This window comes from Pelodiscus sinensis, chromosome 30 (assembly GCF_049634645.1).
Source record: "Pelodiscus sinensis isolate JC-2024 chromosome 30, ASM4963464v1, whole genome shotgun sequence".
NCBI lineage: Eukaryota > Metazoa > Chordata > Testudines > Trionychidae > Pelodiscus > Pelodiscus sinensis.
Window position 1 is genome coordinate 13,910,189 of NC_134740.1, and position 17,480 is coordinate 13,927,668.

Below are 17,480 nucleotides of genomic sequence, written 5' to 3' on the forward strand. Positions count from 1 at the left end.
GGTCCCTTTGTAAACTCTGCCCAGGCAACTTTTTACTATTTTAAGTAATTTTGTTTCATCTGCAAACTTTGCCAACTCTCTGTTTACTCCTTATTCAAGACCATTTATGATTCGTTGAGCAGCTCTGGTTCCACTACAGATCCCTGGAACCCACCACTAGTTACCTCGCTCCACTAGTTCTTCCTACCCTCCCCCCATCTTTCAAGTGGGGGACCTGGCCATGTTTTCATGATGATCTGATGAGCCCTTAGTTGGTTGGATGACCAGCCCTTTGAAATCTTGCTCGCTCCTCTGCCTGGACTGGTCTGACCTGTTTCTCCCCCTACTCCACTGTTCAAAGAGTGGAGCTAAGAAGGCTTCCTTAGGTGCCTCTGTCTTATGTGAATTGTCAAATAGTCCTGTAGCACCCCAAAGAATAAGAACAATTGTAGACGGGATCGTGAGCTTTCGTGGACACTCAGATGAACCCTCCGGACATCTGAAGACGTGGGCTGGGCCCATGAAAGCTCGTTTTCCCATCGACATGTGTTGTTAGCCTTTGTTAGGATGTTGTTAGTTAGGATGTAAGAACCTGAGGGGCAAAGGACAGTGCCCAACCGACATGAGCTGAGATGTTTACTTGTGGCTTTGGTTATGAGCTCTGGGTGGGGTGTTTTCCCAACTCAGCGTGTAGTCAACCTGTGGAACTCCTCGCCGGAGGAGGCTGTGAAGGCTAGGACTATAACAGAGTTTAAAGAGAAGCTAGATAATTTCATGGAGGTTAGGTCCATAAAAGGCTATTAGCCAGGGGGTAAAATGGTATCCTTGACCTCTGTTTGTCAGAGGCTGGAGAGGGATGGCAGGAGACAAATTGCTTGATCATTGTCTTCGGTCCACCCTCTCTGGGGCACCTGGTGCTGGCCACTGTCGGTAGACAGGATGCTGGGCTAGATGGACCTTTGGTCTGACCCAGTATGGCCGTTCTTATGTTCTTATGTAGTGTCCCGGCCCACCATACCCAAAATAATCTGGAGGCTGGAGACTAGCTCGGCGTGGTGGGACAGGCTGGTCCTGGAGAGGTGGGACGACCAGCAATGGGTGCAAAACTTCCCCACGCAGAAGGTCACCTTCCAGGAGCGCTGTGGCTGGCTTGCCCCTGCCGAGCAGCACTTCATAGCCGGTTCCATCTCCGCTCTCCACCACCCCTGGCAGGTGATCTCCTTTCACTCCCAGCTCTTAGAAACCCCGTGACTGGCTTTGTTGGCCGTGTGCCACATCCTGTATCCCACTGGCTGCCTGCCCAGCCAACCCCATATAACTGACCACGGCGCAGGACGAGGCTCGGCTGCTTCCACCTCTGCAGGGATCCCCGTCCGTCTCTCCTGCTGACGTCTCACCCCAGCACACGGTGAGTGAACGACCCTGCCAGGGGGGCAGGAGGAATTCCCAATGGTTGGTCTGAGGGTCGCCTGAAGTTCGAGGCTCAAGGCAGAGCAGCGAGGAACAAAGAGTCCTGGGCGCTCTCGGAGGGGACCCCTAGACCACACAGTTCTACAGGGAAAACATTTGCCAAATGGCTCTGCATCTTGTGCCTTTTTCTCATCGTTTTGTCGGACGAGGCTTTTCCGAACTTTCACCCGTCTCCACGGGGCCGAGTTTTGGAACAGCCTCCTCTGTCGGAAGAGCCCTTCTCCCCTGCGCAGCGAGGAAGACGGGGGCTTCCAAAAGAGTGAGTCTGCTCTTCCTCAAAAAAAACAAAGCAGAAGAGCAGATGCCTTCCCTGGACGCGGTGGAGTTCTGGTATCCCCGAAAAACTCCGAAATCTAGACCCAGCCTGGGAGAGGAGCAGGATCTAGTGGTTAGAGCAGGAGCTGGGAATCATAACAGCCCATGACGCCGGAAGTGGGAGCAGAGGACTCAGCTGAGTCCTGGGGCAGGAGTTCCCAGCTGTTGGGCTCTTACCTGCCGGCTGCCGATGCTCTCGGCACTGGAGGGCGGGGAAAGGGGCAGGCTGGGCCAGGCCCTATGGGAGGGAGACTCCCAACTCGGGACACCGGCACATGGCAAAGTGCCGCCGTACCGGGGACGGAGCCGGGCTCGGCAGGGATGGTCTCAGGGCGACTCAGCCTCCCAAGATGGGCAGAGCTGGAGCGACTCCCCCCAGAGCTCCCTGGGTCGCTGGGGGACACACAGACCCCCCGGAGCCCAGCGCCTGGGCTGCGCCGGCTGGGGGCCACTGGCTGGGCTGCCACGGGACCGGGGGAGTTAGGGACCCTCTGGGATTTGGGCACCTTCCTCTGGAAGCCCCTTCGAATGCCAGCTCAGAGCCCAGCTACCGACTTCGAAAACTCCAGGCATCGTCTGGGGGCCGGACGGGGAGGGGAAGCAGCAACAGGGAAGGATTCAAACAGACGGGAACCCATCACTGGGGGTCATTGACATTTCTATACAACAGCTGCCCCTTCCCCGACCCTCTGCTGCCCCCTAGTGCCCATTATACAGTATAGCCGCCCCTTCCCCCCACCCTCTGCTGCCCCCTAGTGCCCGTTATACAGTATAGCCGCCCCTTCCCCACCCACCCTCTGCTGCCCCCTAGTGCCCATTATACAGTATAGCCGCCCCTTCCCCACCCACCCTCTGCTGCCCCCTAGTGCCCATTATACAGTATAGCCGCCCCTTCCCCACCCACCCTCTGCTGCCCCCTAGTGCCCATTATACAGTATAGCCGCCCCTTCCCCACCCACCCTCTGCTGCCCCCTAGTGCCCATTATACAGTATAGCCGCCCCTTCCCCACCCACCCTCTGCTGCCCCCTAGTGCCCATTATACAGTATAGCCGCCCCTTCCCCACCCACCCTCTGCTGCCCCCTAGTGCCCATTATACAGTATAGCCACCCCTTCCCCCCACCCTCTGCTGCCCCCTAGTGCCCATTATACAGTATAGCCGCCCCTTCCCCACCCACCCTCTGCTGCCCCCTAGTGCCCATTATACAGTATAGCCGCCCCTTCCCCACCCACCCTCTGCTGCCCCCTAGTGCCCATTATACAGTATAGCCGCCCCTTCCCCGCCCAACCTCTGCTGCACCCTAGTGCCCATTATACAGTATAGCCGCCCCTTCCCCGCCCACCCTCTGCTGCCCCCTAGTGCCCATTATATATATTATACAGTATATAGAAGCACTGAGAATCGTAGAATCAGAGAATCACTCGGGTGTGTTTACACTGCAGGCTAATTTTGTAATGAAATCTTCTGGAAGAAATCCTCCGAAATAGCTTTTAAAAGGTTTGTTCCTTTACGAAGCTTAATAGAATTTTTCATGTGTTTGTTAAAACACAGGAGGAAGAAGTAAACTTCTCTCTGAGCCACTGGTGTACAGAATAAGGGGAATATAAACCGGCGGTTACTCACCATTGGAGGTGTTTCTGCAAGTTAATATTGAAACCACTCTGGAAATGTTTTCAGTGCATGTATCTTCAGATGGGCTTGTCTTTTAAGTACTCATCCCTGTGCAAAATGTCACCTAGCTTTCACCTGAATTTGTTAAACCATGAGGAAGAAGCAGCCTTCTTATTTCTGGCCCACACATGCACAGATGTTATTTCTGCAAACACCCACATTGCTGTAAAAGCGCGCAGCTTCCAGTTCTCCCCCCTAAGAAATAGAGAGAAACATTTCTAGACATTGTTTGATTGGTAGGCCCTTCTTTTCATGTGCCTGTATATTTATACCTGCCTCTGGAATTTCCACCTCATGCATCTGACGACGTGGGTCTTTGCCCACGAAAGCTCATGCTCCACTACATCTGCTAGTCCATAAAGTGCCACAAGACTCCTCGTTGTTCATAAATAGTTTGTTACTGAGGTTTTGACCGTGGTCTGTCTGTGCAGGTTTTTCACTGAAACGCAGATGTAAAAGAGCTAAATCATGGGGAAATACCTGGGGACTGGTTTTTTAGATAAGAACAAGATGGTTCAAGGGAGGGGAGGGGGCGGAGTAGAGGGAGACAGTTCTGGTTTTAAAAAAAGACGTGGGTATTGTGACAGAGATTGGTCCAGCACACAGGTGGGATAACTACCCCCGTGGTGCTGTGAGCCTCTGTCTTTCCCCGGACGGCCTCGAGGGTAAGTTAGCTCTTTGTCCCTCTCTTTTGAGGCCCTTTTTAAATGTCCCGTGCTCTTTTAATATTTCAAAAGAACTCTCTTCTTTACCTTTCCTCATACGGACGAGTGAAAGTTTTCGACGTGTTTCTCTCTCTACCTGCCTTGACATAAGACTCCCCGATGAAGTTTTCTATCGAGTGCTTTCTAAACAATCTCCACTTCATAAAATAGTTTAAATATTTTCTTCTGTCGAGGGAGGGCAGAACATAAGGGGGCATTAAAACCTTTCAAAAGCTGTAACATGACGCATGCTGTCAAGCTACGTACTACCTTTACATTTGGAAAATGGAACCTCTAAACTAACCAAGCTCAATGTTAGTTTGTTTTCTTTTACTTTTCCAGCTTGAGGTTCAGTGGGATTTGGGCTCCTACCTTCTTTATTTACTTTTTCAATTTCTGCTCAATATCCCAATGTTACTATATTCAATGTTCCTTTTCTATGAAACAGTTACAGAAAGAAGAAAACAGCTGTCTGATTTTGCCCTGTCCCTCCCATCTAGACACTCCTTCAAGAGTATGAACACTTGTATGTGCTGCCGGAAGAAATCCATCTCCCCACAAGCTCTGCAAGTAAACCTGGAAGAAGCGGTGAAAATGTCCGAGTCAAGGATGGTAAAGTATTTGTTCGACGAGAAGTGTGTTGTGTTGAGCCCAGAGTCGCTTTCTTTCCCTTTGACCAAACTTTTTACCATGTTTGAATCGGGTTCAACTCAAACTGGTTCCATCTCCCCTCGTCCCCCAATTTCTCAGAACGTCCAGTGAACACAAAAATTGATCTTTTGCCCAGCTCTGCCTGGGATCTTGGCTGAGATCTCTAGGCATGAGACGAATATTAAGAGGTAATTTCAGAGGGTCCTGTGCTAGCTGCACCCATCCCCTGTATCTCCACTTCCCGGCAGCCTTTGAAGAGATCAATTGGGGGATTTTTTTGGCTTTTTATTTTTGGCAGGATGACACTGTCCGGTTCTCCCAGGAGCTCTCAGAGGGCGAGAAGGAAGCCAGTGGGAACAGAAAGGGGAAAGTCCAGAGCTGTCTCCAGAGCCTTGGTATTGCCTGTAATGAGGTAGGCCTCCGTCATGCCCTACAGCGCTAAGGAGAACGCTCCAGTACAGTGGTCACCAACCAGTCGATCGGGATCTACCAGTAGATCTTGGAGCCTCTGACTGGGGATCCTGGCTGGTTTAGCCAAGAGGCTGTCAAGTACCAATACTTCAGATGCCTCTCCCGCTCTGCTGTGCGTCTCCTGCCCTTTGCCTTGGAGCTGCCCTCAGGAGCCTCCTGCTTTCTGTGCAGGGGAGGGAGAAGGGGCTGTCTGGGGCTGAGGGCTTCAGGTGCACATGTATTCAGTGAGTGCTCATTGAAAACTTTCTACTGTGTGATTGTGAAGCTTGACCATGTCTGCAGCATAGGACAGATGGAAAGGGGCTATTAGAGCGAGAGAGAGCTGGGTGGAGTGCACTATTGATCCTTGACTGACAGATTGCTAATACCGTAATGGATGGGGATTGCGTAACATGCTTCCTACATGCATCACAGCGCCCTCTGCTGGTTGAACTGCACACAGGGTAAAAGCCAACTACTGCTGCCTACCTGCTGTGGTGCCTCTCTAAGGGTACGTCTAGACTACAGGCTTCTGTCGACAGAAGTTTTGTCGACAGATACTGTCAACAAAACTTCTGTCGACAAAGAGCGTCTACACTACATTCAGTTCTGTCGACAAAGCAAGCTGCTTTGTCGACATGGTAGTGTGGACGCAAAGGACAGTTTACATGCAATAACACCTTCTGTCGACAGAAGGCGTTATGCCTCGTAAAATGAGGTTTACCAGCGTCGACAAAACTGCTGAGTTCTGTCAACGTTATGTCGACAGAACTCAGCGGTAGTGTGGACGCAGGTTTAGTTTTGTCGACAAAAGTCCACTTTTGTCGACAAAACCCTGTAGTCTAGACACACCCTTACTGACATGGTGGAGCTGTGGGGAACCCCCCAGGAGAGTTACCTAGCATTAAAAAGTGGTAATCCTGGAAGGAAGGGAGCTCTACACACCCAACACACCTGAGGGACGTCTCCTCTCTTTGGGCCTTGCAGATCCAGCTTAAGAAACTTTTCCTGCTTCCTCCTTACAGCCGTCTTCTCAAGGGAGAGTGATCTTAGTTTTTTTGGTGCTCAAGGGTCAGTCTCTCTACTGCTCACTGACCCTGTTAGCGCATTAGTGCCACAACGGGCTGATTTTGCATTCAATGCCTCTTGGATGAAAACTTTCGATTTTGTGAAAAAATGTCCATTACGGACAAAAAATTAAAATTTCAACCTTAAAATTTTGATATTAAGGGGGTAGGTAGGCAACAGGAGTATCATTTTTGGGTTTTGGAGGTGGCCACTCCCTAACTTTTTGATGAACAGTTTGGTTCCTCCAAGAAAGAAAGAGCCACATTTTATAGGAATAAAAATCATTTCCCGAGCAGCTGCCTTTCCTACATTTTGAGGGCACAGAGACGAGTCCTTCTACATGACACATTTCATAGACTCATAGAACCATAGAGCTGGAAGAGACCTTAGAAGGTCATCAAGTCCAGCCCCCTGCGCTAGGCAGGACTAATCCAAACAATTTGTTCCAAGATACAAACAGTTATGGCTCCTGTGAATCATGGAGACCAAGGGTCATAGACACGGAGAACAGTAAAAAGTTCTAGTAAGTTTGAGCCACATTCCATGTCCAATGGAAACCAAAGGGAGTTAGGAACCTGCATTGCTGAGGGGGTTTCAAGTGCCCTGTAGGCCCTCACATGCATCCCTTTCTCGAACGGGTCTGTAACCAGAGCTGGGCACCAGAGAGGTCTCGGCGTTCTTCTTTCATTTGTCATTTTCTCTTCTCCTTTCCCAGGAGACCATGCCCAATATCGCCGTGCTAGGATCGGGCGGGGGCCTGCGGGCCACGATTGCCCTTCTGGGAACCTTGGTGGAGATGAAGAAGCAGAGCCTGCTGGATGCTGCCATGTACCTGTGCGGGGTGTCGGGATCCACCTGGTAGGTGCATGTCTGTAGAAGGGAGAATGAACAACTTTTCCTGAAGAGTTGGAGCATTCTTATGATGATTCAATCCTGAACATTTTCCATGCGTTGTGAGTTACGTCTTCAGAAGCACCTAGGGGTGTGTCCACTCCACACTCAGGGAGCATGGGGTAATGCATCCAATTCTGGCCCCCCACTACAGAAAGGATGTGGGGGCATTGGAGAGAGTCCAGCAGAGGACAACAGAAGTGAAGAGGGGGCTGGAGCTCATGACCTACAAGGAGGGGCTGAGGGATCTGGCCTTGTTTAGTCTGCAGAAGAGAAGAGTGAGGGGGGATTTGAGAGCAGCCTTCAACTCCCTGAAGGGGGGTTCCAAAGAGGCTGGCGAGATGCTGTACTCAGTGGGGGCAGATGGCAGAACAAGGAGCAATGGGCTCAAATTGCAGTGGGGGAGGTCTAGGATGGATTTCCCTAGACGGGTGGGGAAGCACTGGGATGGATTTCCTAGAGAGGGGGTGGAATCTCTATCCCTAAGGGTACGTCTAGACTACAGGGTTTTGTCGACAGAAATTTTGTCGACAGATACTGTCGACAAAGCTTCTGTCGACAAAGAGCATCTAGACTACATTCAGTTCTGTCGACAAAGCAAGCTGCTTTGTCGACAAAACCCTGTAGTCTAGACACAACCCTAGATGCAATAACACCTTCTGTCGACAGAACTCTGTTGACAGAAGGCGTTATGCTTCGTAAAATGAGGTTTACCAGCGTCGACAAAACTGCTGAGTTCTGTCGACGTTATATCGACAGAACTCGGCGGTAGTGTAGACGCAGGTATAGTTTTGTCGACAAAAGTGGACTTTTGTCGACAAAACTCTGTAGTCTAGACACACCCTAAAGGTGTTTAAGTCTCGGATTGACAAAGCTCTGGCTGGGATGATTGAGTTGGGTTGGTCCTGCCTTGGGCAGGGAGTTGGACTCGATGACTCCTGAGGGCTCTGCCAACCCTGGGGTTCTCTGATTCTATGATTTTCAGTGCTTCTATATCCTGGGAAATTTCCCGAATTTGGGGAGTTTTTGAGTAAAATGTGTCAAAATGGGAAATTGAGAATTTTCTTGAAATCTGTTAAATCCTGGGAAATTTTCAATGAAATTAAATTTTTGGTTCATTTTGTCGTTCCTTTGGAATAAACATTTGCGGACAAGTCAAATTCATCTAAATATGCTCTCAATTGGTCAACGTTGTCACGTGACTTTTACCCTCTGTCATTTTGTCTAAAAAGTTCAGCTTTAATAAAATTATATTTTTAATTATAGGGAGCATCATGTAATCATTAAAATTATTGTCATATATTTCGAGTTAATAGTTATATATGTCAAAATAAAAGTAATAAAACCAATGACTTAACTATACATAAAATAGCCTTTATTACATATAAAAAATAATCTGGGAATTTTTCATCAGATTTGGGAAATTTTTAGCACTGGCCTGGGAAAAGTTGGCAACACGATATAGAAGCACTGATGATTCTCCATCTGAATAATCTTTAACCTTAGTAGCTTTGGTCATCGACAGCAGACATCAGTTTGGTTGCCCTCTGCTGGACCATCTCCACTGCATCCGCATCCTTTCTGTAGTGGGGGGCCCAGAACTGGACAGAATACTCCAGATGTGGCCTCACCAAAGCCGAATAAAGGGGAATGATGACACCTCTGGATCTGCTGGCAATGCTCCTCTTAATGCACCCCAATGTGCCATTAGCCTTCTTGGCTACAAGGGAGCCCTGTTGACTCATGTCCAGCTTCTCATCAATTGTAACCCCCAGAGCCTTTTTCTGTAGAACTGCTTCTTAGCCAGTCGGTTCCCAGCCTGTACCAATGTTTGGGATTCTTCCATACCCAGGGCAAGACTCTGCACTTGTCCTTGTTGAACGTCGTCAGATTTCTTTTGGCCCAACCCTCCAATTTCTCTAGGTCACTCTGATCCCTACCTTCCAATGTATCTATCTCTCCCCCTAGCCTTGGCTTTCAGCAGAGGGTCTTGGCTCTCTCCCTCTGACTGGCATGAACTTCCCAGTGGCCATGGTGACAGGCATCCATGGATGAATTTCTTGTGAAGTCTCAGTGGTGTTAGAACTTGCCCGGACGATCGTTCTGCATGGGAAACAGAAGGTTGAAGATTAAAAGGAGGAGGGAGGTGCCCTCTTCTACATCCTTAGTCTCAGCCGCACCCCTCTCTGGTTCATTCCAAGGTGCATGTCAACTCTCTACAAGGAGAAGGACTGGGCAGAGAACATAGAGGGCTTGGAAGGACGCCTGCGAGACCAACTTTCCAAGAATTTCTGTGATATTATAAAAAAGTTGAATTTGGCAATACAGGCAGCTGAAGATGAACTCTTCTCTCTGACCGATGTGTGGGAAATTTTCTTTGTCTATAGTGTATTGAAACTGGTAGGTTTGCATGTAAATCCAGAGTGTGTGTCTCTCTCTTTCCCCCCCTTCCCCTTCCCCTTCCCCCCAGTACTTGGGATTCAAGAATAAAAGAGTGGAAGGATGAATAACTCCTGCTCACATTTTAAAGCTTTCTGACCCCTCCTGGTAATTTTGTAGGTCTCAGCCTCTTCCCTGAAGCTACCAAAGATCACTGTGGTATTTCAACATTTCCAAAGTGCGGTCTTCCAGGCTGTTTATGGGATATGGAGACACATTTCCCATTAAACATATTGGGAAATTGACTACTGAATCCCGTTGGTTGTTGGTGACAATCTCACCCTAGCGTCTGTTCCCCAAATCCTTGGCTTTCTGGACTGTAAACTGATGTAAAAAAGAGCTAGAAGGAATAAAATTCTGTCATACTCTTGAATTTTTAACAGTGGGCTCTTCTATCTTGCAGGGAAAAAAAGGCTTCACACAGTCCAGTGTCTGGAAGTTGAAGTTAGAGAAATTCAGACTCTAAAACATCTATTACTGACAGTGAGAGTAATTGACTATTGGAACAATTTATCAAATTTTATGGTGGATTCTTCAGCACTGACCATTTTTAAATCATTATTGAATTTTTTCCAAAAGATTATTTAACTCAAAACTATTTTGATATATTTCAGGTCATTTTTGGAGTTGAGATTTTTTTTCCCCATTAGCTAAACTTCCCAACAAAATTCCATTTCAACACAAGTTGGAATGTTTCATTTCAAACAGGCCCAACAAAGAATTTCGACTTTTTATTTGCATTTTGACTCAGGTGAAAGAATTCACCACATTTGACTCAAATTTACAAGTAAATTCAGAACTCCAAAAATATTTGTTTTGGTTGAATTTACTACTCACAAAAAATGTTTCGCCAGGATTGACCACTCCCTAATTCCTAGTAATTTGAATTTAATTTAAGTAATGGTGCTAGAAGTGTAGTTCTTATATGGAGGAGACTCACCTATGTGAGGTTTGAGCCTCTCCCCTCTGCCACTCCAGCTACACTGATATTCTTATCGTCTTAACACATGCTATTTCCTCAAAGAGATAAGCAAACTTTTTCTCCAGCATAGACATGTCTTAAGGCAGTGTTTCTCAACCAGGGGTACGAGTACCCTTGGGGTACTTGACAGATGTCTGGGGGCATGTCAACACAACTGAAATATGGAGAAAACCGATTTTTTGTTTTAAGTTTTACAGCACGTGATTATTTTTGTACTTTTTACACCCAAAATTTAATCACCCATCTGGCTACGATTAAGTTGTTTAAACAATGTGTTGCAATGGTAGAAACAGTTTTGTGTCTGAAAATATAGGTACAGGGGTACTTCTTTTTATTTTTATTTTTATTTTTGATAAAAAAACGGTTGAGAAACACTGTCCTAAGGCACTGACCTTGCTTAGATTCTTTTGAAAAGCCCTTTAGATGCTGCTTTGCATCGTTAGGTGCCAAATATTTTCAAAACTCTGGGTCCAATTCCCACAGGCCCATTTGAAAATCTCCACAATGGTCTATACAGACTTGCTTGTTTGTCTGCACAGTGCATGCTAGAAGGAGGGGACAATGATGATGACGATGGTAGTTTCGGTGAAAAGGGTTTAATTGGCAGCCTGACCTAAGTACAGGTTGACCCTCACCAGTCCAGAACCCCTAGCTGGATGTCCACTTATCATGGGTAGGGCCAAGTTTCCAACGGTCTCATCAACTTTGTTTGCAGCTACCAGGCCTGGCTCTCAGTGTTCTGTGCTGTTATTTAGCTCTAATTTACCCCAAACTGTCTTCTAAGAGCCCAGCAAGCAGAGGAAGTGTTGGTGATGCTGTTAGATAATATTGAGCTTCCATGGTCAGGAAAATTCTCTGGTTCAGAACCACGTGTGCCAGACTGGAGAGGTTCAATCTATAGCAAGGGACAGAATTTCTGGGAACTTCACCAAAACTCTTCTCTTTCAGAACTAATTAATTCTCACCTTTTCAGCATGATCCGACCAAGTTATCTCAACACACGGATGCCTCCACAAAAGGGACTAACCCTTACCCCATTTATGCAGGAATAGAAAAGAGCAAATTTAATAAAGAACATGAAACAAGCCCAGGTAAAGAAATGTGGATTTTTTTCATACACCTCTCCTGTGTCTCTCCTTAAGTTTCATTACCTCCTTTACCAAAATGGTTATTGATGTTCTTCATTGTCCAAAAAATATTTAAAAAAAAATTTCCCATGATTATTTCAACAGTGACTTTGAAAACAAAGCAAATGTCTATTACATACATTTTTGATAAATGACTCAATGTGTTTAAGAAAAGAATCCTTTCTGGAAAAGGAAAAGAAGGTGAGAAACTTCAGAACGTCTCATTGTTTTCCCTTTTTTGATAGGCTCTACCATTAAATGTATCATTTTTAGATTTGACTCGTTATGACACGTTTTCCCTTTCTACCTTTCTTTGGCTTGAGGGATGGGTTGGTGAAGGGGGGGGCTGGATATGCAAGGACAGCACATGATGGCTTAGGAGGGAAACACTAGGAGGAGGTGGTCACAGGAGAAAACGGAATGAAAATGACCTTGGATGAAAGAAGAGACTGAAAAATTGAATGGAGCCAATAGATTGGAGGAGAGGTTGGATTGAGAACTGATTGCCCTCAGATAAAAAGGGAACAAAAAGTTAGCACTTCAAAGGGGCCATTTTACACACCACTTGGAGAAGTTTCAGAAAAGGGCAACCAAAATGGTTAGGAATTTGGAACGGGAGCCGTGTGAAGAGAGATTAAAAAGACTTGGACTTTTCAGCTTAGAGAAGAGGAGACTAAGGGGGATATGAGAGAGCTGGTGTGGACAAAGTGAATAAGGAAAAGGTATTTGTTTGTTCCCGTAACGTCACAACTAGGGGTCACCCAATGAAATTAGTAGGCAGCAGGTTTAAAACAAACCAAAGGAAGTTTTTCTTCATGCAGCACGCAGCCAACCCGTGGAACTCCTTGCCAGAGGATGTTGTGAAGACCAGGACTTTAGCAGGGTTCAAAAAATAGCTAGATAAATTCCTGGAGGACAGGTCCATCAATGGCTATTACCCAGGATGAGCAGGGAGGCCTCTGTTTATCAGGGGTTGTGAATGGGCAACAGGAGAGGGATCATGTGATGGTCCCTGCTCTGTTCATTCCCTCTGGGGCACCTGGAACTGACCACTGTGGGCCGACAGGACCCTGGGCTGGATGGGCTGTTGGTCTGACCCCACCTGGCCGTTCTTACTTTCTTATGCTCTTTCCCTGTCTATATTTCCTAGGGACCTGGTTTGAATTCACCCCCCACGAGTCTGGTTTCCCTGGCCTGGGGGCATTTGTGAGCACTAAGGCCTTGGGAAGCAAATTCCAGGGTGGGACTTTGAAAGAACAGAGGGAAGAGAAACACATCGGCTACTTGCAAGGTGAGCTGCAAAGTCCCTTGATTCCCAGCTGAGAGAGATATAACTGTTCTGCCAGGGGGGGCTGGCAGTGGGAAGGGCTCGGTGCAATACCTGGGGCTCCTGTTTCACAGTACGACAGAGAACCAGCTCAAGTCTTTACCCTGAACATTACACAGCACCCCTGGGTGCAGCTCAGAGGCAAAACATCCCCCCTCCCATGCACCCAGCTGGTGTCGAGCAGAAAAAACTCCACTGTTGGGATTCGAGCACATCTGACCACAAGTGAAACTCCCCCCAACAAAGTCTATGGGGTTTCTTCGGGCACCATTCCCACCCTGTCCCGCAGACCGACGTCCCTCTAACGCACCCCTCCCTCCTCTTCCTCCGCACCCCACTCACAGCTCCTGCCCATGGCCAGCAGAGACCCAGACTTCAGAGGCGCATCCGTACAAGTTCCCCTCTTCTTGAGAAGGGTCAGAAGGAAAACGCCAAGCTGTGTTCACTTCATCTGTGACGGACCGGGCCGGATCTGGGCACAGCTGAGGGCGTCCACTCCGGGCGAATTGGTCAAATTCGGGGCTCCTTACAGCCCCAGACTGGAGACCATTCCAAACAGGGCACAAAGCAGTCCCACAGAGCAAAACCCCTCGGACATCCCAGCTTTCTCCATGCCCCAAAAAGCCCCAGGTCTGACCACAGGTGAGGGGTTATAGAACCCGATCTCACCTACCCCAAACGGGTGGTCCAGCTCCCAAAAGACCAGCCACACGTAAGACCAAAAGACCAGCCAGCTCCCAAAAGACCAGCCACCAGTCAATTTCACTTTGGATCTTACCCACAAGATCATGCTGAGGCAGTCCTTTAGAATCTAACATCTAAAGGTTTATTAAGAAGAGAAAGAAATGCATGAGAGTGAGGTTGTGAAGGAGAATACATTACAGCCATCGAATCCCCCAGTTCTCGATACAGGCTCTTCGCAGAGCAGTTATAACTGCTGGCTTAAAAGTCTCTGGTGTACATCCGATGTCAGGATGGGTCCATGGTTCTTTCTGACCCGCTGTTCCTCGCAAGGCTGCATCTGGGATCAGGAGCTGAACTGAAGACAAGATAGAGATTGCCACATGGCATTTTATATCCATCCTTGGTCTCTTCCAAGTTGGAGCAGGTGACATGGCCCATTGGCCTATCCTTCTGTCCTAAGTCAGCAATCACTATTCTGGCTGGTCTGCAAGTTCCAGACACATTCCTCAGGTGTGTGTTGGCACCTGGAGATTCATTGTCCCGGGAGCCTTGCTAATTAGCACAGTCACTGGCTGAACATACTTTGCCCATTGCTCTGCCTCAGACAGAGAATTTTCCAGTATCAACACAGAGTCCATATTTATAACTCCACAGACAGAAACTATACAAGTACATGACAAGCATATACAGAACCAGTAGATCATGAGCTTTCATTTAACACCTCCCATGGCCCCCTTGGGATAGACGTTGGGGCAAACAGTGATCTTTAAAATCCAATAACGTGACCCCATCACACTGCTGTCTCCTCTGTTTCCCATGGTCCGCCCCCCGCCCAAAGCAGGACCAACCCAACTCAACCATCCCAGGCAGGGCTTGGTCAAGCCAGGACTGAAACACCCCTAGGGATGGAGATTCCACCCCCTCTCTAGAGAACCCATCTCAGTGCTTCCCCACCCACCTAGGGAAAGAGTTTTTCCTAATCTCCAACCTAGACCTCCCCCACTATAACTTGAGACCACTGCTCCTTGTTCTGCCACCTGTCACTACATGGGAAAACGTTTGCCCACCTCTACTTAAAATAACTGATTTCAGCCAGGACCAATGATTGAACCAAGCTGCAAAAGGACATAGCCCATCGGAAGTTGATCTGCCAGCGCCCACTGGACTTTTCTACCAATGGTCTGCCATCTAGAGAGGGCCTTGATGCCATCGTCACTCCACTGAGGCAAATCAGGTCTTTTCCTTTTCATTTTCAGGTCTCTGGGGAAGTGCCCCTGGAAGCATGAAGGAAAACATAAAATATTTATTAGGTACTGACATTTCTGCTTATTGAAGGTAGGGTTGGGCCATCTGTTGAGTTGGAACAGGTCCCTCATGGAAGAGCCACCCCACCATTCTGTAGCAATGGTCCCAGTTCCTTACCATTCATCCCAGTGACATTATCCCCTGCCACCAGTCATTTCATTGGCAGCAGCATGATTATGAGCATTCGGAGATGGAATATTTATATTTCAGTTCACCAAGATCTTTTGAAATTTTGACTTTCAAATGTCCAAAATTTCCCACACGGTAGAAATTCTGTTTTCTTGGCCACTCTCCTCCCGAGTTACACCAGCGGAAGCCAGATCAAAATCAGGTCCTTGACACCTAGATCGAACACAACCCCAAATTTAATGAAAAAAAAATGACTCCGCCTCACATTTCAGACCCCGGACGAGATTTCCTAGATTACACGGTTCACTCACTCACATTAGCTATAAGAAATGACTCCTAATGCCTGTGTTTTGTTTTCCTTTTCTGAGATCTTATTAAGGACAAATACCAAAGACTGTGTAGAGAACGGCAATATGCACAGTCTATAGCAGGTGAGTCATTGCATTTCTGGCTGGTTTTTCTTTAGCCTGAGGACTTCTCAAGTCCTTTCCAGTTCGAGGGTGCTATGGTGAGGTAGACTCCATAGCCCTGTCAAACTAGGGGTTGTGAGTTCAATTCTCAGGAGGGGCTGCTCTTTGGGAGGTTGTGGCATCTCCATCATTAGAGATATTTGTGGGCAGGTTAGATAAATGTCCTTAAAATCAGCACTCATCCATTCCAAAAGCTTGTCAAAATTATCTGTTTCTTGTGGAAAGTTTAAAGGATGACCAGCTGGCAATTTTTAATGCAGGAAGTGCTGTTAGGAAAGTATCGCCAGGCCTGCTGGGAAGTCATGACCAGCCCAAATCCCAAATTTCAGTTAACACCTGCCCGCCACACAACTTGTTGCAACGGAAGAGAATTCCCAAGATGCACCGAGTGTCCACAGGGGGAAGAGCCTTTCTCTGGGGAGATCCAGCCACTGTGCATTGGCAGGGTAGAGTGAGCTGCAAGTTATCTACCCACCATTGCTGTCCAACGCCAGGTGGAGTTTCTGACACGGGGACCCTGAGCATCTGCCGGGGGTGGAGTTATGGGCGATGAAGAGAAATTTTAACCCGATGCAAGTGAGAGCTGGGGGGAAACCAAACAGGGTGTTGAATAATGAGGCAGACAGGTGAGGAGGATGAATATTTTGGCAGGCAGGGCAATTAGATGGTTCTAATGAGCTGTTTGCGTCTTGCAGAAGGCCTGCGAGGTCTCTCAGGTTCCGTGGTTCTCAGAGGTACGTGGATTGATCCCACCGTGCACAAATTGCCTCCCTACAGTGGGCTCAGCTGCCGAACCCAACTGAGCTCACAGCTGAGCCTGTGCGGGGAATCCCTCCCTTCCCGTCACCGCTGGGAGCTCTGGGAATCCCAGCAACGGCAGGTTGGGCAGCGGGGCTGTGGTTATGTCTCCCCCGCTGCCGCCTGGCCGAGGGAGGGGATATTTCCTGTAGAGCTGAGGATCCAGGACCAGACGGGGGTGTGGCTAGTCGTGGTGGCTGCATTTACCCCAGGCTGCCCACACGACCTCCTCAAAGCTCAGACCCCATCAAGCAGCACCGGCCCAGATCCGGCCGAACACCTGATGCCAGAAGCCAGGTGCCAGGGGGAGAGTTGACCATTCCATGCCTCCTCCCACAGGTGTGCCTGATGTACCACGTACAGACACACTCAGCAACCAGGGCTCTGACCCTACACGGGCTGTTGCATCCTGGCACCCAAGAGACTTTGGGGTCTGGCGACATCAGACTTTTCCCTCTGTGCCCATGGGGCTACCAGGATTAACAGCAGCCTGGTGGCCACATCATGTCCTCGTTCCTTCCAGCTACTCATTGTTCTTGTGGCTACTGTCGAGGCGTTGTCTTCTTCCTGGAGCTTTACATGCAAGGCTCAGCCGGGAAAGACTGCGAGGGAGTCTTCAGGCAGCTAAAGGAAGCGCTGAAAGGCAAGTGGATCAACGGGGCTAGATTTATCCTCTGTCCCTGTGTCTTATCACGTAAGCTGGGAATTTCAAATGGGATCCAAAGTCTCCTTCCTTTGGCGCATTAGGTAATGTCAGATGGCATGAATTGTTTTGAATGAGTTGCTGAATGAACGAATGAATGAATTGCTGCATGCTAACAATATCCTGGTGTTTGCCAGTATTTCCACAAATTCCCATGGCCATTCAGATGCACACGGGCTCAGGTTTGCAAAAGGGCCTGAGAAAATTTGACCCCTAAATCCTATTGCTTTTTAGAGGACACCATTATTGCATTTGCACCCGTTGAACATCCCTGAGCTCCAGAACATATTGAATGAGTCTCCCATTGGTCGTCTCAA

General features: G+C 48.1%; 2 protein-coding genes across 2 annotated transcripts in view; both read left to right on the forward strand.

The window, feature by feature from the left end:
* The window catches only part of LOC102444169 (cytosolic phospholipase A2 gamma-like), an 89,400-nt gene that overhangs the window by 60,802 nt on the left and 11,118 nt on the right, over nucleotides 1-17,480 (forward strand). The gene's annotated exons all lie outside the window — the stretch shown is intronic.
* LOC112547289 (cytosolic phospholipase A2 gamma-like) lies at nucleotides 1,049-17,438 on the forward strand. Its single transcript, XM_075911860.1, has 12 exons — nucleotides 1,049-1,387; nucleotides 4,640-4,751; nucleotides 5,089-5,202; nucleotides 7,024-7,166; nucleotides 9,401-9,599; nucleotides 11,594-11,711; nucleotides 12,898-13,038; nucleotides 15,015-15,068; nucleotides 15,561-15,623; nucleotides 16,358-16,396; nucleotides 16,984-17,154; nucleotides 17,398-17,438. The coding sequence occupies exons 2-12, from the start codon at nucleotides 4,656-4,658 to the stop codon at nucleotides 17,436-17,438; spliced, it is 1,179 nt and encodes a 392-aa protein (XP_075767975.1). The 5' UTR covers nucleotides 1,049-1,387; nucleotides 4,640-4,655.

Bases quoted from the DNA above. Each gene is read 5' to 3' on its own strand.
- LOC112547289 (XM_075911860.1), top strand. From the start codon at position 4,656: ATGAACACTTGTATGTGCTGCCGGAAGAAATCCATCTCCCCACAAGCT. The intron at 9,600-11,593 runs GTAGGTTTGCAT...TCACCTTTTCAG, and splicing joins TCTATAGTGTATTGAAACTG to CATGATCCGACCAAGTTATC. The intron at 11,712-12,897 runs GTAAAGAAATGT...TATATTTCCTAG, and splicing joins AGAACATGAAACAAGCCCAG to GGACCTGGTTTGAATTCACC.